Source organism: Neltuma alba, unplaced genomic scaffold (genome assembly GCF_004799145.2).
Source record: "Neltuma alba isolate B1F8T4 unplaced genomic scaffold, ASM479914v2 tig00011323_pilon, whole genome shotgun sequence".
NCBI lineage: Eukaryota > Viridiplantae > Streptophyta > Magnoliopsida > Fabales > Fabaceae > Neltuma > Neltuma alba.
The window spans coordinates 35,553-55,098 of NW_021636030.1; the positions used below are offsets into that span (position 1 = coordinate 35,553).

General features: G+C 35.8%; 3 protein-coding genes across 4 annotated transcripts; all 3 read left to right on the forward strand.

The window, feature by feature from the left end:
* The first annotated feature begins 194 nt into the window (after nucleotides 1-194).
* LOC114711949 (protein DYAD-like) lies at nucleotides 195-5,407 on the forward strand. The gene is made up of 9 exons (XM_028896385.1): nucleotides 195-248; nucleotides 1,783-1,821; nucleotides 2,205-2,319; nucleotides 2,494-2,594; nucleotides 2,694-3,364; nucleotides 3,501-3,884; nucleotides 4,041-4,161; nucleotides 4,277-4,360; nucleotides 4,781-5,407. The coding sequence occupies exons 1-9, from the start codon at nucleotides 195-197 to the stop codon at nucleotides 5,405-5,407; spliced, it is 2,196 nt and encodes a 731-aa protein (XP_028752218.1).
* Nucleotides 5,408-7,562: 2,155 nt separating this feature from the next.
* On the forward strand, nucleotides 7,563-11,624 carry LOC114711951 (uncharacterized protein C23H3.12c-like). 2 transcript variants are annotated; one of them, XM_028896387.1, is made up of 8 exons: nucleotides 7,567-8,224; nucleotides 8,343-8,407; nucleotides 8,495-8,593; nucleotides 8,749-8,796; nucleotides 9,605-9,674; nucleotides 9,805-9,876; nucleotides 10,429-10,536; nucleotides 11,193-11,624. In XM_028896387.1, exons 1-8 carry the CDS (start codon nucleotides 8,030-8,032, stop codon nucleotides 11,334-11,336), a joined length of 801 nt encoding a protein of 266 aa, XP_028752220.1. In that variant the 5' UTR covers nucleotides 7,567-8,029; the 3' UTR covers nucleotides 11,337-11,624. The 2 variants fall into 2 exon arrangements, 1 of the variants encoding a protein (XP_028752220.1); XR_003737179.1 differs by lacking the exon at nucleotides 11,193-11,624 and having other exon boundaries at nucleotides 7,563-8,224; nucleotides 9,805-10,317; nucleotides 10,429-10,508.
* A 1,865-nt stretch (nucleotides 11,625-13,489) lies between these two features.
* On the forward strand, nucleotides 13,490-17,785 carry LOC114711950 (26S proteasome regulatory subunit 7). Its single transcript, XM_028896386.1, has 10 exons — nucleotides 13,490-13,655; nucleotides 14,445-14,526; nucleotides 14,880-14,971; nucleotides 15,047-15,124; nucleotides 15,341-15,402; nucleotides 15,519-15,663; nucleotides 15,763-15,981; nucleotides 16,064-16,245; nucleotides 16,938-17,113; nucleotides 17,415-17,785. The coding sequence occupies exons 1-10, from the start codon at nucleotides 13,569-13,571 to the stop codon at nucleotides 17,570-17,572; spliced, it is 1,281 nt and encodes a 426-aa protein (XP_028752219.1). The 5' UTR covers nucleotides 13,490-13,568; the 3' UTR covers nucleotides 17,573-17,785.
* The last annotated feature ends 1,761 nt before the right edge of the window (nucleotides 17,786-19,546 follow it).

Genomic DNA, 19,546 nt, shown 5'->3' on the forward strand with positions numbered 1-19,546 from the left:
CTATAGATTTTATATTTAGAATTGCAAGTAGTATGTATATATATGCATGCTAAAACACCTCCAAATGATGTGCATAATCAACAGAAGAAATTGAAAACAATCAACTGGGCATCTTGGATTCTGTTCTTGGCTGCACCTTTTACCACTTTCATGTTACTAATAAAAGAAATGAAAGGACACTCGTATTGACCTTCATGGAATCTGGGGTCCCAACTCCGAAACCGCCAAAATCACATCCTCCTCCTTCGGTACACAAGCTCAATGAAGAAATAAATTTGCATAACGTCTATATATGATATAAAAATTGTAATAACACATCATTTATAAATTATAAATTACCCTAGTTTGTGTTGATGCCTTCCTAAAGAAACTGAAATTAAGATACTGAGGTTGTGCTTGTGCCAAACGTAAAATAAACTAAGCTTCATAATGCTGGAAAAGTAACTTTATCAAACAAAAAAAAAAAAACTGGAAAAGTAACAAATTATTGAACAACGCCCACCAGAAAAAGCATCGTTTTTTAACTTCTAATATCCAAAAACAATTGCATGCATGTTTGTACCTGTGTATATAAGAAAACAATACATCCCTATACTCATTCTGTATTGTAATATCTTTTTATCTGACATATATATAATTGTCTTTTTATTAAAAAAAAAACCAGCATATTATAATGGCCCTCTTTTGTTCATTTTTTCCCCTTTTCACTCTTTTTCTCAATATTAAGGGTATGTTTGGGATAGCGGTGAAAATCATTTATGAGCACGTTTCACCAAGACAAAACTCCTCTCATATACTTATTTCGTATTCTGTAAATTATAATTGAAAAGTTACTTATAAATTATTCAAAATAAGCTCTAAATAGTATGTTATAGGCACCAAAATGCAAATCTATAAGTTCGTTATGGAAATGTAGAAGGGGAAAAAAGTTCAGTGGACAAAAAGAAGTTATGAAAAATATAAGTGATGCACAGTTGTTCTAATAGTCTCTCTCTCATTTTCTTTTTCTTACATTCAAACAAACTTACATTAAACTTATAAAAGAAGTACCTAAACTATTAACCAAAAGAGCATATTGCTTTGAGTGCTTTCTATAATGTTTTCGCTTAATTTTTTATTTAGTTCTTGTAATAAATATTTCTATTTCAAGCTAAATCTTTGTAGTTTGAACAATCTTAAGGGAAATTTTTTTTTTAAAAAAAAAAAGCACCTCAGCTCAACGCGTGAGGGGTGATGAGAGATGACACACGTTTGGTAATTCTTTTTAACAAGCTGCAAAATACAACAACAGAAAATACGCCCCAAATTATATCACCCTACTTCTCGTGGGATTTGGTATCAGTTCTTTCAGCAATCAGAACATAACACTTCAACTGGTCCCTAGAGAATCTCCACGTGGCGTTTCTAAATTGGTCAGGACATTGTTGCCTACTGGACTGCACGGCACTCGGCCGCAGGGAATCATAGAAGCGGCAACACGTTGGGCGTTTGCATATCGCAATGATTACTTCGCTCTCTCTCTCTCTTCAGTGCAGTGTAATGCTTTTACCGCTCATTTGTTCTGCAGCATAACAAATTTGCATTTGCTCCCCATTTTCTCTCGGAGGATTTTCTTGCTTTTCTTCTCGGGAATCAAACACCAGACATGAAAAAGAAGCTGCTTTGAGGGCACAGATTCAGCAATCAGGTGTCTTATGCTCATTTGGAAGTTGTTTGATAGTAATTTCTGTTGCTCTGTTTTTCCCATTCACATTGAATACTAAATGCTATGAACTTCTGCAGTTCATGGAGCAATTGGACGACAATGCCGCTAAAGATATGGTCTCCCCCCTCCTCATCTTCCTTTAGTAAAATAGAATGCTTGTTTTCTTGCTACGTGATTTTAACTTTTCGGCGCCCTTTCAATTTCAGAGAGAGTAGAGTATATCTGTTCAGTATAATTGCACATGCTCTTCATCGCGTGTGCATTTCAGGGTTTTAATGAAACTCCTACGTAGAAATCAGTTTCATTCGGTTTAATCGTCTTCTGCAGTCATATACATATTAATAATGATGTGTTGAAGCGCACAATCTCTATTATTATTAAAATTAAAAATGATTATTATTCTACATCATTACGCGATACCAATGCATTTAAGGCAGTTGATCATATTATGGCCAAAAAGAAATAGTTGTACGAATGAGATTATGGGATACTTTTGCAGGAGAAGTTGTACTTGAAAGAGAAGGATCAAGGCGATGTCGACGGCGCACAAAACCCATGTTCGGACAAACATATTGCGTTGTCTCCACTCTCCTCTGCACCAATCTGTACCCAAGGTGAAGCAACATCGTTCACCGTCCTCTGTTTCCTATCATCGCCTACTAGTAGTCTGTGATCCACACTTTTGTTTCATACCCATTTGCTTGCGCTTTCATCCCCTTGATAACATATATGTTGATTCTATCATTGTCCTTTACATTAACCGATTTTCACTCTGTTCAAACCTTCAGGGGCTTGTGAGCATTTAATAGTAGGCCGATTTTATGAAATCAATCATTCCAAGCTTCCACTTAAATGCCCAGATCATTTAAGGTCTGTCCGTGTTGTCATGGTATGGCTTCTAATAACCTCATCACCTTTCTTTGTAAATGTTCTACTGTATAAAAATAAAACCTTTATGTCGTTTGCTTTTCTTGACGAGCGGATTCAGCTCAGTGATATGGGAAAGCTTCAAGTGTCAGTTAGGTACCCAAGCATGCAGTCTCTACGCGTACAGTTCAACGATGCGGACGATGGGAAACCAGGCAAAAAAAAGATCCCTGCGCTTGACGAGAAGTATATGATGGAATCAGGATTTGCTAGTAATGCGCTATACAGGAGAGTCTCGACGGAGGAGTTAGCCGAAAGAGGAAACTCGTGGAGTTTCTGGATTACAACCTCTGAAGAAAATCAAACGAGCAAAAGCCCTCTGTTCATTGATGAGGAAATGGATCCGGTTTCCAAGAAGGGTTCGTGTTGGTCTCAGCTCAAGTATTCTGGGATGATGCAGTGGGGTAAGCGTCGATCAGTTCGATTCTTAGGCCAGCATAAGAAGAAAAGTTCAGAATCTTTATCAGGTTCTGGGAATGACACTGGGTTTGATGTAAAAGAACAAAATGAAAGAGAGCAAATGACTGGTAGAAAGAGAAAGAAATGTGAAGAAAACGAGCTTACAAAGGAAGTGTCAAGTGAAATCAGGACGACTCGTAAAAGTGAGAGAAATCAAAATCAATGTAGTGAGCTTCAGAGATTGAAGAAAGCACAGCATGGTAGGCAGAATCAACTGGTAGTATACAACAAAAAGAAGCATAAAATTTCAATTGACAGATGGTCTGCCGAGAGGTAAACCTAATTATACTTTGCTTATTATTCCGAAAATGTTAATAATTTTGTAAACTTATATAGTGATTGATCATTCAGAAGCTTCTCTGCAATTTTACATTGTTGCAATCTATAATGATAACTTGTGTATTTGAAGGTATAAGTTAGCAGAGGAGAACATGCTGAAGGTGATGAAAGCTAAAGGAGCAGTTTTTGAAAAACCAATATTGAGGCCAGCCTTGAGATCAGAGGCTCGAAAGCTGATAGGTGATACGGGTTTATTGGATCATTTGCTAAAGCACATGGCAGGAAAAGTGGCTCCTGGCGGAACTGAGAGATTTCGACGGCGACACAATGCTGAGGGAGCGATGGAATATTGGTTGGAGAGTGCTGATTTGGTTAAAATTAGACAGGAAGCAGGGGTTCAAGATCCCTATTGGACTCCACCCCCTGGATGGAAACTTGGGGACAACCCTTCCCAGGATCCCATTTGTGCAAGAGAACTTCGCGAGATAAAAGAAGAAATGTCTAAACTGAAACGGTAATCCTTAGTTCTTAACTATTTGACCATTCCATCTTTGCAATAGTACGAGTACATAGCCATGCTTTTCATGTTATAAGGATATAGTTGAGACTCAACTTTATTCGCATATATTACTCAAATATTAATATACTATCCTCTTTGTGTTACAAATAGTGAGATGCAACAATTGGTATCCAAGAAGAGCGAGGAAGAATTGGCTATTGTGACTACAGCGAATTCTTGTTTGTCAAATAATATCAATTTGGAAAAAGGTGGTTCCTTGGTTACAGTGCAGGTAATATTTATGAAGTTAAACCTGAAGCTTGATGTTGCGCTTGGTTCTGGACTGGAAAGTCCCTATGATTTGTCTAATCCTGTTATAAGTATTTATGCAAATGGCTATATCGCAGGAGATATATAAAGAGTTGGTGAATAAGAAATCTAAAATTGAAGAACAACTAAAGGATATTTCCATAACTTTGAGCGATATGGAGGTAATTGATATTTATAGCATAGTCCTTTGTTGCTTCTTAAAACGAAGTTTGCTTTAGTTTTTTCGAAACCTCTGTTGATGGGTGGGCATTAGACTGACCAAGTTTTGAAGTTAAATTTTTAGTGTGCAGTCCCCATATATTTTCAAATTTTTTTAGTATGTAGTCCCTATAAATACTTTATTTGGCCTAGGGATGAAGCTTTGTAAATATTAACCTCCATCATCCTATTAGACAGTAGAAACGCCTATTTACTTTCTCTGAGTCTCTGACAAGCAAGGAAAAAATTTAGTTCATAGAATTCTTTGTGTGTGTGTCTGAAGTATGTTTTAATTTTACTCGTGTTTTAGCATCATGGCAAAAATGATCTACTTTCTAGTCATTTAGTCTTATAAAGTCCTATAAAGAGGGAACATGACGCAGGAACAGATAGTGATGTTAAAGTCAAGAGAGGAGCCAAAATCCAAATCAGCGATACCCCCAACATTATTGCCAACACCAACAAAAGTACTAGTTGCAGTGGAAAATTGGGGAGAGACAAAAGAGCAAGAAGGACATAAAAATAGTGAAATCAAAGCAACAGCAGGTGAAGTAGAAAGACCAAGTGAGGACATACAAAGGATTGCAGAAAGTAGGTGGGCAGCTACCGAAGACAGGGCAGCAAAAATTGAAAGGCTGAAAAGTGGATTTCAAATTTGCAAGCCTCAGGGGACCTTCATATGGCCAAAGATGGCCATCATGTCTCCACAAGATGTGGTCCAGCTCGATGATCATATGGGGGTCCCAACTCCATCCTCTGCTTCCTCTTCTTCCTTCCCTGAGCCACCTCCATGGTCTAAGCCATCCTCCTTTTTCAAGCCATTGGCAGAGAGACGCCCGATCAGCGCTACCACTTTAACCCATGTCACCATGTCCGTCCCTCCTCTTCTTTCGCCACCATTGGCAACCTCACCTTCCCAAAAAACTGCCTCTTACAATCCCCCTCTCATCAACCTCAACGAGGTCCCTCCCAAATATGACCCTTCCTCTTGTGGCACTCCCCCTTATTAACTTTCACTAGCTCCCACGCAGCCCTATGTAAGTATCTTATTCTTCCCATCTTAACTCTGCATTTTGTTTTGCTTCTCTACTTGTCCCCTTAATAGGGTAGATTTCATTTGATTGCTCAAATACATAATTTTCTTGTTAGTTGGTTGCTATTAATGCATTCTGCTAAACATTTACTTATATGGAATTCAATAAATTAGTTACTTTAAAGTATAAATATGATTGATGATGATGCTATTAAATTTTTTTCACCCTAAACAGAAGTTGTTCAGTTAGTGGACCAAAAATTTCTGATAGTCCATATTTTGAGGACATTTACTTAAATCGTACACATGATTTTCTATATTTGGTACAAATGTTGGGTAGATAGGGTTAGCAATGCTATAAAAAATATACAAAAAATTGTTCCTGTGTTCTTACTTTTGACATGAGGAGAGAGAGATGGATATTCACCAATTTTTTCCTAAATTTTGAATGTATTATGAAAAGTCAAATTGCTGTAATGGGCAAAATATTTTGATTGTTTATTAACTGTTGTACCTTACAGAGTCCAACTGCTACAGAAAAGGAGGCCAGTGGAAAGAAGGAAAAGTATATGGAAAACTCTTAATCTTGTATCGCAAAGAAGAAAGGATGGTGGAATATAACCATGGACAATGGCCTCCCCTAAATTGTTTCTCAGCATATTGTACAAACCCTATTTGAGGTTTCATAAAATATAGACCATATCTTTTTGTATAGCATGCAAGTTGAATGAGGTATAAGAATAGGTGCATCTCTCCCATCTCAAGTAAAAAGAGGTTAACTATAGTCCATATATACATTTAAATGAAATTTATGATGCATATTAAACGAGTTTTGGTTTCTCTGCTATCCTTCCTCTCTAATCTTCTCCTAATGAAGAGAAGAAGAGAGAATAATTAATTAGGAAAAATACTGAATGGCTGTATTTTCCCTGTTCATAATACATGTCGTGTTAGCGGTAATCCACTTTTTCAATTTTAATCGCTTAAGTTTATATGGGAAGAAATAGAAATACTATCTGATGCGGCTTTTCATGTTCCACAGGCCCCTTTGTGGACCTAATTCTTGCAAATTTTACATTATTAGATGGATACGTAGATTGCTTAATTCATATACGAAGTGTTAAAATGCTTGTGATAAAGTTAAATGAGCTGGTCAAATTTGGCATTGACCTGCTTCTGTTCAAAAGCTCGACAGGGACGCACGCGAGCGCGCGCACAATTGCCAGTGAGGACTGCTCGTCAGTAACAAAACAAATAGATGCAACCGATAATTTTTCTCGTATTTTATGAAGCCTGTCACTTAGTTATAATTTGCATGATGCCATCTTTTTCTTTTTGCCTGGCCTGACGCCTAATGTGTGCCTTTATACTATCGTGTTTAGGTTATTTTATGTTTAGCTGTAAGTGACGCTACTTTTCCTTTAGAACTGTAATCTTATACTCTTCCACGATTAAAAGGTATTCATCAGCTTCTAAATATAAGATTTTTATATTAATATATATAAAGGTCTCATGTTTAGGATAAAAAGAGTAATAAGATAGCATAATTTAGCTTTATTAATGAATTTAACAGAAAACAAACAGATTGCTATGAATAGAAATTTAGCTAAAATATTTGTAAAAGTGAACGATTTTCAAATGTAAATATAGCATGAATCCAAAAAAGTGAGTCGTATATGTGTAAATATTCCTGTGAATAAATTTTTGGATCACGAGACACAATACCAACTTAATGAATGCATAAGCGGCCAAAAAAAAAACCAACCGAGCACATTAACTAAATAGGAGAATTATAATGAGGTCTCAAACAAGAAAAACAATTAAAAATCAAATTCCAGAAATTGTTATTTTTACTATAAAACTTGTCATTATAGACTGTTAAGGTTGTTATTGAGACTTTTTGGTAATTATTTTTCTTTTATGGAATTTGATTGTAATTCCTCCTAACTAAATTTTCCTGAACTTTAAAAGAAAAAAGAAAATTCGGGTAAAAAAAAGAAAAAAGAAAAAAAAAGATATGAAACGGATGAAAATGTATAATTTTCCTGAAAAAGAGAAACTGAATCCTGTTCTGCAAGTTACAACCAGCGACGACAGCCAAGAGCCTCGGTAATACTACTTCATAGTGTGAAGCTGACTCGGTTTCTCTCACAACCCGCAATCGCATGCGCTTCCTTCTCTTCTATCTTGCTTTCTCACCCTCTATTCTTCGCATCTTGCTGTGTCCGTGTTCGTGTGTATTGTGTGCGGGCCAAGCCAAAGTGCGTCGCTTTTTACGCCTTCTTCGTCTTTCTTTCCTTCCTCTCTTCTTCTGCTTCGTTACTTTCAGCCGGGAAAACTCGACCCCAGCTCACAAAGTCGTTACATTTCCGTTGCTTGCTCTAAAAATCATAGACCCCTTTACACTCCCACAGGAGATTCTATACTTGATTTGACGTTTGGAATATACACAGAGTACTACAATCGTTACCAAGTCAAGAGACTGGATCTTAAGTTCTTAACGGATAATATTATTCTTACTTTAGAAAACCGCTCTGCATTCTGCTGTGTCTCTTTCTAGGGTTTTGCGGCCAAAAGACCTTCGCATTTGGGCTGTATCATGAGAGCCAGATTGGTTGTGTTCCCAATACGAGGTAGGATCTGGTGCTTTAGCCGATCCGCTGACCCGTCCGTTTCGGTCTCTGAGGCTTCCTCTCAGGCTACTACATTCAAAGAGCTCCGCGAAAACGTTTCTATCAGTGGTAAATCCTTTAGCGCCAATGCCGAGCTTTTGGTAGACTTCGTGGCCAACAAGGTGGCTTTCATTGTATTCAGTTCATTTTCGTTGTTAATTCCCTTTTTGTTTCGCAATTTTCTTATCTTTATCCCGTGCCTGATGTCTACCGATGACTAAATTTGGTTGTTGGCTGAAGATGAATAAAGCTTGGATTGGATTGGAAAAGGCACCAGAAGGAAGTTTTAAAAATAAGGTTCATGGGTAAGTATTGCAGTTTAGCTGTCGCTATAAGGTTGCAGATGTTAAAAAAAATTCTTTGGTAACAATTGTAATTTTGACTTCTTGCAGATTGGGCTTACGGCTTTTGTCGCGGGTTAAGCCGTCTGAGATATTTTTAAGATCTATAACAAAGGACATTACTCGGGTTGAAGTGATTTACCCATCTAGGTCGGTGCCTTGGTGATCTATTAAGTTATTTCTAGGTTGCCACTCGGGATATAATTCCTTCGTGTAGTTTCCACTTATTTCTTGATGAGGAAGCAGAAAACTTAGATATAGGTTTGCTTCTTTTAGGTGTTATAATAGTGGAAAAATTTTTGCAGTTTGGATGCTCGACTTGTTCGCCGAAGACTAAGGCATGTGGCCATGAGGTATTTTTCTTGGCCTAATCATGACGTTGAACTTGTCACTTTTTATGTTAATCTCATCTTGCTTGGACCTTATTATTTGATCGTTGTTTTTTTAAAGTTCCGAGTTATAGGCCTCTGGCCACTTGTGGTTCTTACAACTCCTAAATGGAGTTGATGCTACCCATTGCAGTATTCCTAGACTACTTTTGCAATATATTCTGAATGCAAGGGCACTTGAACTTAGGTGGCCCGATATATATAAATGTGAGAGTAATGTAAGCAGTGCAATTCTCTTCACTGAGCAGCTCATTAATCTGTGCGGCTGAGGTTGCGCATAAGCATCTTTTATATTGTTCTTTTGAGGGATCCTTTTTACCTGCCCGTAACAAAAATTGGAATGTAATTCCATCGTGGTACAAGCAGATTATATCTGCCTTTTACAATTCTACTAGTCCATGATTATTATTGTTGTCAGGTGGTGTTGTGCTATATAGTCTTTGTCGTATTGTCAAGTGATGGTTTCATTTTCTCAATTAATCTGCCCCTGCTGTCCGGGTATGCTAAGTGGCAGAATGGAAGAGGCATATGTCAGAATTATTTACTGCATAGTTATCCAAAGAGTTCTCTAAGTTCAATTATGTGTTTGGTCTTGAGACATCTCTGTTTGATTCTTTTTTCTAGATGAAACATCATTCTCTGACTCTTGTATAGCTTCAACAAATTGATTGAAGTTTTATAGGTTAATTTGAAGTGTGTTCTTCTGGCTTTTTTTGTTCAATTTCAAGTGTAAGTGAGGTTGTCATATTGATGAGTTGTTTTATATTTACAGAGGAACAATCATCCACAAGAAATACTTGTATGGTTCAGTTTCAATGCTTCCACTGACCTCTTCCCTTGCCGTACGTATGTGTTTTGTAATTTTTACTATCAATAATACTGCTTTGCAAGGAGGTTCAATATGGTGCATTTGTGCTCTTCTAAAATTTATTAACTTTTCTGCTCCAATGTATTACCGTATATATCATGCAGGTTTTACCTATGCCTAATGTCCCGTTCTTCTGGAATTTATTTCGAGCTTATTCTCATTGGAGAGCCCTTCAGGTGCATACAGTTGTTTTCCTGGGGCCGATCATACAGATGCAAAGTTTGTATAGTAGTTGTGTATTTTCATTTTCCCTTTGCTATCACTCGTGATATTGCAAAATGATCGTCACAATCAAGGACATCTACTTACTTGGCATTGCATTTTTGTTGTCAAACTCTCATACTGTCATAGGGTGGTGGCCACTGCTTTGAACAGTAAAACCATGTGGCAACAATGAAATTTATATAACAAAATTTCATTTCCTATATGCTCTAAAACTGATACTTCAATCTTGAAAGTCTTTGCAAATACAGACTGATAGGCTTGTTGGCTGGGACTCTAGAAATCTAATTGGCGCATGTAGATAGTCACTTTTTCAATACATGAACTAGCACTGAATCGCATGATTATTTAAGCCCATGATTTGATTTGATCGGGAGTGACTTTCCAGTAGGATGGTATCTTTTGTAGTCCTTAATCTTTTTCATATTATGTTTGGAACTTTGATTATTTGTCTTTCTCTTCAATTGTACATAAGTTTCTATTTTGTTTCATATTATTATTCATAGGGAAGTGAGAGGCTTTTTCGACTAGTCTCGGAATCTTCTATCAATAAGAAGGAAATCGAGCAAAAGGACTCTAGAAGTGAAAACCATAATTCACCTGAGCCATATTGGGTAAATGTTTCTATATGTTACTCTGATTTTGGTAGGGACACTGGGCTGTGAAAGGGATTCTATGGTTGGATTGAAATAAACTGTTTAATTATATTGCATGCATGGCCTTTCTTTGGATTAGTGAATTCTTAAATGAGTCAATACCCCATTGATTTTATATTAGAAAGTGAGAACCCATATTATCTCAAGCTTTTGGCATATCCTTTATTTCTGTTTATGATAATGTATATGTTATAGATGTGAGGATGAACTTCCGAAAAAGTTTGATTTGAAACCCGTGTCAACGCAATCTTTTCTGCATACCTAAATCTCCCCCGTCTTTCACTAAGAACTTGCTTCATTACTCTCTCTGTGCAAAAAGGCAATTTCACAATAAACTGGCTTAGCTACCCTAACTGTTTTTCACTGGTACTCTTGGCTCCATGCAGGCAATGTCCTTTCTGTTTTTGAGAAACTCCCAGGTACTCTAGTGTATTTACATGTAATGGCAAGATTTGGTCCCCACAATCTGATCCGATTTGAAATTTAATCCTAGCCATTGCATGTATATGCACTTTAGGGCGCCTAAGAATTTCTCTTTGCTCATCAATGCGCAAAGACTGTTTGTTTTGTCCCTCCTGCATCTGACTATTGTTTGTTCATCTTGTCCGGAGTAGGTATTGAAGCCATCTGTGGAACTTGAGAGTCTAGCCCGTCGTGATGAAGATGAAGATGGTCTTAGTCAAACTGCCATCAAGAGAATTTGCAAGATCTATGACTTGGACACCAATGATGTCATAAAATACAGGAAGCTTGGTTAGCTACTATATTTAATGCAACAGTATTACATTGGCATTTCCATTGGAATTCATTTGTTTTTCCCCACAAATCCTTTGTTCAGATTTCTTTTTTCTTCTCTATCTTTTGGAGCTACAAGAGTTCCGCTGACTATGTTTTAATGCCTCCCATAAAGCCATGGAATTTTGTAATATAGGCATTCAACCTTCACTTGTTGGATTTGGGCTTCAGTAGGACTTGGGAAACTGGTTGAGCTACAGATGATTGAGGTGTATGATGAATGAAAGATAAAAACATTCAAGTTCTTTCAAGTTTCAGTATTTCTCACTATGTTTTTCAATGGAAGTTTTGTCCCCCTTTCATCTCTTGGAAGTGCCTCGTCATGCTGTGCATAACTTGGTTGATTTTTTTTTGGGGGGGGGGGGATCGTTGCAAGCATTATCATTGTAGATGTTCCTGCAACCTCTTGTGAATTTAATGACTCTTGTTAAGCTATTTTTGCAAACGTTAATCTGAACTTTTGCATTTGTCTTTGTTACGGATCCTATTTATAAGTTATTTTTTAAATTTTTTTACCAAATGAAAAAAACTTAAAACTGAACGATTCTATCAAAAAAATTAAACAAATTTCCTACTTTGCTTATATGAAATACATCATTAGCCAAAGCTTTCTACTTTCATACACCAACATTTATCAAGGGCAAGTGGAAAAATCATGATAAATAATCAATAGTTTTTTGCGAACTAATAAATAATCAATATTATATCTTATAAAGAAAAAATATCACAACTATTCTTCTAAGTAACTTATAGTATGATTAAGGGAATATCTTATAATGCCTATCAAAAAGAGATTAGTTTTGCAAGAATATTATGAAAAAGCGAACAAAAACAAGAGGGAAAATTTCACTGTAGGACCGCAGAAGACAATTAATCTCAAAGAGCCTCCAAAACTTTCTGAAACCTCACTGCAGGACTAAGGGGCCAATCTGATATTAATTCCACAAACGAAATGACGCCACTGCCCCTAGTAGAAACTTATTTCCTTGAGAGAACAAGTGCGGGAGAGCGCATTTGCAAGGGGAACTAGCCAATTTGCAGAATAAATACATATATTCACATATGGAATCAGTCCGTTCACATGTGGACTGGTTCACCTGATGCATGGGTCTGTGAGGGAACAAGTGCGGGAGAGCGCATTTGCAAGGGGAACTAGCCAATTTGCAGAAGAAATACATATATTTACACGTGAAATCAGTTCGTTCACATGTGGACTGGTTCACCTGATGCATGCATCCATGAGGGAACAAGTACGGGAGAGCGCATTTGCAAGGGGAACTAGCCAATTTGTAGAATAAATACATATATTTACACTTGGAATCAGTCCGTTCACATGTGGACTGGTTCACCTGAAGCATGTGTCCATGAGGGAACAAGTGCGGGGGATCGCATTTGCAAGGGGAACTAGCCAATTTGCAAAAGAAATACATATATTCACACGTGGAATCAGTCCATTCACATGTGGACTGGTTCACCTGATGCTAAGGGTAGTGACATCATTTCGTTTGTAGAATTAATATCAGATTGGCCTTTTGGTCTTGTAGTGAGGTTTCAGAAAGTTTTGAGAGCTCTTTGAGATTAATTGTTTTATGCGGTCCTACAGTGAAATTTTCCCAAAACAAAATTTTGGGCCCGTCTCCTGTGAATTGAATTGGATAGAATTTAACTATAAGTCATATTCTTCACAATTCTATAAACAATAGAAAGTGTTTGTTTGAAAGGGTTTAAGAAATTTGTTATAAGTACATTTCACGTAAATTGAGATAAAATTTTTCTCATATACTTACCTCATATTCCGTAAATTATTATTGAAAAACTACTTATAAGCTGTTCCAAACGGGTCATAAATCAGAAGAATACCATTACTTTGCAAAGTATTTATATTTTTTGGCGGGGCCAACACTTCGACACATAAATGAAATTAAATGAATATGCAGACTGCAAAATTAATTGTTTTTGGTAAATGATTACACTTTTTTTTTTAAAATTAAAAATTTCTTTTAAGACGAAAAGAATGATTACCTTTTTTTTTTTTTTTTGGTCTCTTGACTTCTCTTCTTTCTCCTCTCGCTCGTATAAAAACGCTGAAGGGAAAATGTTCATGAATCCTGAGGAATTCGCTTCTCTTTCAAGAAAACCAGAGAAGGTACATATCTCTGTCTGAGGAGAAGTCGAAGTCTGAATAGTTAGGATAAATGGCAGTCGACCACGAAGACGATATCAAGGATGAGAAAAATCCCCGCCCCCTCGACGAGGATGACATCGCCCTGCTCAAAACCTATGTAAATTCTTCACCAAAACCCTAATCTCACATCTTGTTCTCACTCTTAAAAGATGTGCAGATCTGCATATTCGAATGAATTTTAGATATCGTTTGGAAACTGTTTCAGTGTTGTTCCTGCTGAATCGTAGTCTAATTTTGTTCAGCTCTAGTGCCATTGGGTTCCACGGAAAGTGGATTTGGGTCTGTAATTATTTAGTATTTGGCGAAATATACTCTGTTCGTCACGCTTTGTGCTGGAAGCTGAATCGTAGGTCTGTTAAAACCTGTAAATTTCAAGTTTTAATCGATTGATATTAGAACTGAGGGAAGTTGAAAACCTTGCCTGTAAATTGAAAGGAAGGGTAGTTTTATTGTCTCAGCCGACATTTTGAATATGAAGCTTATAGGGGGTATCAAGTTAGTTTATCAAACTCAGTCTTGAGGTGCTGTTCTCGGGGTTTTCCCGATTGGTGTTTGTGCCAACTGAAAAGCATTCTTGTTCCTCAATCGTCGAAATTGAGTTGCTGAAGTGCGATTTTTGTTCAATAGCTTTGTATAAAGTATCTATGTTGTGCAATTTCTTTCCTACGTGACGTGGAAACAATTTCTGTGGCTCGTGGATGATCTCATTTATTTATCTGATAATTCTTCTTTATAATTATTCAATGACAAATTCTGAAGAGTGAATGTTTATATCGGATCTCCTTTAATATCCTTTGATTGCTTGTTGTCTCTCATGATCTCATTCCTAATGTTTAAATGTATAAAGTTATATAGGGATTTTTACAGTAGATTTTATTCCTTGCAGGGTTTGGGACCCTACTCCACAAGCATAAAAAAGGTGGAAAAGGAGATCAAAGAAATGGCAAAGAAAGTCAATGACTTGTGTGGTAAATATCTCATTTGTTTTCCTTGCAGGGTTTGGGAGCTTGCTAAATTTCTTTATTGGTTTTATAGACTATCATAATTGTCTATAACAGTGAATAACTATCTACTGTAATTTTTCTTTATAATGTGGTGGTCTATCTTGTTACTGAATTTCTTACTTCTTTATTTTTGAATTTGTGTTTTTCATCACCTTAGTTTGTGGCCATCAGTCATCAACCGCAGGTGATGGCCAATGGTTTGAATTATTTATATTTTTTATAGGCCTTTCTTTTTTGCAGTTTCTACTGATTAACTGAATGGCATGGATAGCACTTGAACACTTATTTAGATTTTGACATTCTCTAGTTATTTATAGGAATCAAGGAGTCTGATACTGGTTTAGCTGCACCAAGCCAGTGGGATCTTGTTTCTGATAAGCAAATGATGCAGGAGGAGCAGCCTCTTCAGGTAGTGTATTTGTAAATTTTGTTAATAGTTTTTGAAGACATTATTTTGGCTGTTAACTCATGTTTTATCTAACAGGTGGCAAGATGTACCAAAATAATAAATCCAAACTCTGAAGATGCTAAATATGTAATCAATGTTAAACAGATTGCGAAGGTAACTATGTTTTTAGCAATTCCTAACCATTTTTACGCATTTATTGTATTGTATTTTTGGTTGTGTGAGGCTTCATTTAGTGTTGGTAAAGATCAATTACTGATAGATTTTTTTTTTTTACTATGCTATGTAAGTGCTTGTATGTTGAGGGGGCTTTAATTTTTTTTTTTTTTTTTTTGGGGTCCTCTTGCTAACTTTAGCTTTTGTGAATGATAGTTTGTTGTTGGATTGGGTGACAAAGTTTCCCCCACTGACATAGAGGAAGGAATGCGTGTTGGGTGAGTTCCCTATTGGTGACTGTATGTTGAAATATTCCGAAGAAAGTGACAGAAAAGGCGCTTTTTACTATATTTTATACTTTTTGTATAAACTAAAGTCTGTGATCTTACTGCAGGGTTGATAGAAACAAATATCAGATTCAAATTCCCTTGCCTCCAAAAATTGATCCTAGTGTTACCATGATGACAGTAGAGGAGAAACCGGATGTGACATATAATGATGTTGGTGGTTGTAAGGAGCAGATTGAAAAGATGAGAGAAGTAAGTAGTGGACAAGTTCCCAATTTTACCTGAATTTACAGTGGAGACAAGTTAAACAGTGTGTTGTACTTACTCCTTTTTTTCTGTTCCCCCTTCTAGGTGGTGGAACTTCCCATGCTTCACCCTGAGAAATTCGTCAAGCTTGGAATTGATCCTCCAAAAGGTGTTCTTTGTTATGGTCCACCAGGAACTGGCAAAACCCTTTTAGCTAGGGCTGTGGCCAATAGGACAGATGCTTGTTTTATAAGAGTTATTGGAAGTGAGCTAGTTCAGAAATATGTTGGTGAGGGTGCTCGGATGGTTCGTGAACTATTTCAGGTCAATGCCTATAATCCCTCCTAGAATGCCTAATTATTGTTTCCACAACATGATATGATCTGACAAGTGTCTTCTCCTTCAGATGGCCCGTTCAAAGAAGGCATGTATTGTATTTTTTGATGAAGTTGATGCAATAGGAGGTGCCAGATTTGATGATGGGGTTGGTGGGGACAATGAGGTTCAGCGAACAATGCTTGAAATTGTGAATCAGCTTGATGGTTTTGATGCTCGAGGGAACATCAAGGTTTTGATGGCAACAAACAGGTCAGTTGATTTGGTAGCCATGTGGAACTTTTATTTTTATGACATTGAATGCTTACATGTAAAGCGTTCATTTGAGCCATTATGGCCATGATGATATTGCACTCAAGAATGTCTTAGTAGTATATGGCACTCTTTAGCTTCAAAAACTTGCACACATTAGAATGTGAAAATTTTTATGACATGTTTTAGCTTTTGTAATTACATGCCCAACATTACTATTTTTCCTTTGCAATTATACCTTTGCATATCAGCAAACTCGATGATTGGTAGCTCATGCTCCTCGCTGCACCTTTAACCTCATGAATAACTAACATGAGAAGCCAATATTCTTGATTGGTTTTTTGCGGTCGAATCAACTCTTAGCTATTGTCTGAGAAACAAAAAGATGGAAAGGTATCGGATGGATTGAAAATTGGCAACATTAAGAGCATGCACTTTGGCTAAATTTATTTTTTCGTTCTTTTTGTTTCCAAACTGAACATACAAGCATAGATTGACGTGGGCTAATTTTTATTGTTTTCTCATTTGTTGTAGTTCATGCTTGCTGTAAAAATGATCCAGTCTTCTTGACTGTTTAAATTCTGAAATATTGCTTCGCTTCTTACAGTCTGCTCCTTCCTTCTCTCATGCCTCTTGGAAAAATGTGGAAGTAACTGACATTGACCCTTTTTGATTTGGCTTATAAATTCTAGGCCGGACACTCTAGATCCAGCACTTCTACGTCCTGGAAGGTTGGATCGGAAAGTTGAATTCGGGCTCCCTGACCTAGAGAGCAGGGCTCAGATATTCAAGATACACACGAGAACTATGAACTGTGAAAGGGACATCAGATTTGAACTTCTTGCTCGGCTTTGTCCAAATTCCACAGGTAGTACAACGCCTTCAAAACTGATATCTCTGCTTTATGCTTTACCTTTCGGCCATTAAATTACTTATGTGTATCAATTTAGTATGACAACGATTATACTTTCTCGGTGAAATTATTTCCCAGTTTAGCTTCCTTATTTCTTGAGCCCCTTGTATGCATATATACTACTCTTCTGATCCTAAATATAAGACGTACTTTGTAGTGTAAATTACATTACAAAGTGGGTCTTATTCAGGATTGGAGGAATACTATTTTACTCAACATTTCAGTTTCCTTAAGTTTTTTCTGTCGCTCTCTCCAGGAGCTGATATAAGGAGTGTATGTACTGAAGCTGGTATGTATGCCATTCGTGCTCGGAGGAAGACTGTGACGGAGAAAGACTTCCTTGATGCAGTAAACAAAGTCATCAAAGGATACCAGAAGTTCAGCGCAACACCAAAGTATATGGTGTACAATTAAATCATCTTTTCCCGACCGATGTTTGGTAAAAGAAATATCAACATTAGCAGCTGGAATTTTTACATGCATTCAAAATTCAACATTATCTGTTCAAGGCCCAAAAAAAAAAAATCAAAATTATCTGGGCAGTTTATGAAATTCACCTTGCTGAACGTGGACAATGTATTTTGACTTTGTTTAACATATTTGTGCCAAGACTTTTTCCTACCTTAACCGCTTCTCGTGCCTGAAACTATCAGAATAATAAACTAATACTACATCGAGTCCTTAGTGTTCTTGTTTGACGTTTAATTAAGTTATAAATATAAAATTTTAATCTATTTTGTTTTTCATATTTTTTTTTGTAGTAATTGTATATCTTAAAGGTTTTATTAAATAGTAGTTTTAGTTAAAATACATGATTAGTAAGAATATTTTAGAAAAATAATATATATTTATCACATATGATTAATTTAATTAATTTTTTAATTTATTCAAATTAATTATCTAGTTTATATTAAGCAGCGAGGGTAGTGACTTGGTTACCTCAACCCCTTTTCCTCCTCTTAAAAACAAAATCATGTTGCTATCTTTATTATTTTGTTGAGTTTTTTTTCTTCCGGTTAACTCAAAAGTTTGGGAGAGTTGTTAGGCATGTTTTTAGGCTTAGAGTATTTACAGAGGTATTTACAGATCATTTACTAATAAGTTTTTCATATTGATAGTGGGATTTGAAGTCATGGCCTTGTGGGTTACAAGTAGTACTGGGAAAAGAATTCGTCTGTTACAATCGAGCCTAAAAAAGCTAGCCCATTTAAGCTTGAATCTCAAAAATAGGTGAATTTTTTAGGTTGAGTTTTTGACCCGTTTAACTACAAATGTAATTTTTTTTGTTTATTGCATATTTTATTGAAATAATAAAAATAAAAGTAAAATTACTAATAAAAGATATAAATATGAATAAATTAAATAACAAACATAAACGTCATCATATATAAGCATTTAAAACATCTATCACATTACAATAGAATCTATTGAATAGACAAACTAAATGGAAGGTAGACATAAATAACTAAACAAACACTAAGTTCATATTAAACAACTAAATGAGCATTAAGTTCATTTTTTGTTTTGTTTTGTTAGGCTTATTAAGTTCATATTAAACAACTAAACAAGTATTAAGTTTACATTAAAAAAATAGAAATTAAAAAAAATATTGGCGAGTTTAAACTAATCAGCCTACCATCCTATAGGGTTAGTCCTTTTAATTTTAGGCCTTACAGAACTGATCTTTTTAAGCTCAACTTACTTTTAAAAACTCCAAATCATGAACCCAGCTCTTGACTTAAACAGACCGGAGGCTCAACTCGTTTTTTTTGCTCTAGTTATGAATTTTTTTTTTTAACTAACTGAACCAATTCTCGTTATTAAAAATGGGGACAATAAATAATGATTGGCTTGTACTTTTTAGGTTTTGGGGAATAAGTATGAAGCACTAATAGATAGGTCTCTAATGCATTGACACTTGTACCTTTTCAGAAATATAGGATGAGATGCGTCTATATATGTATCTATGTCATAAAATATTAGTTGGCAATGTGTGTGTGTGTAACGTATTCATGAATCATATTTTTTCTACCACCCATACTAAAATTAAATAAAACAAAATTTACAAACTAATTTACAACCTAAAATCATGAAAATATTCAATAGTAAAAGATACTCCTATGATCCTTAATATAAACTTATTTAACTAATTTGATTAGATTAAAAAATTAGGTAAGTTAGTTAATTATAAGAAAAGTGACACATTTTTCTTAAAATACTATAATTATCTTTCTTAATATCCTCTCTCTTCCTTTTACTTGATTATGGTTGAAAGAATATCTATAAAAGTAATTTAGATAAAATTAATAAATATAAAAATAGTCTTATATTTAGGACTAAAATCAACTCAAGAATTAGATTCTATATTAAAGATCAGAGGAGTACTAG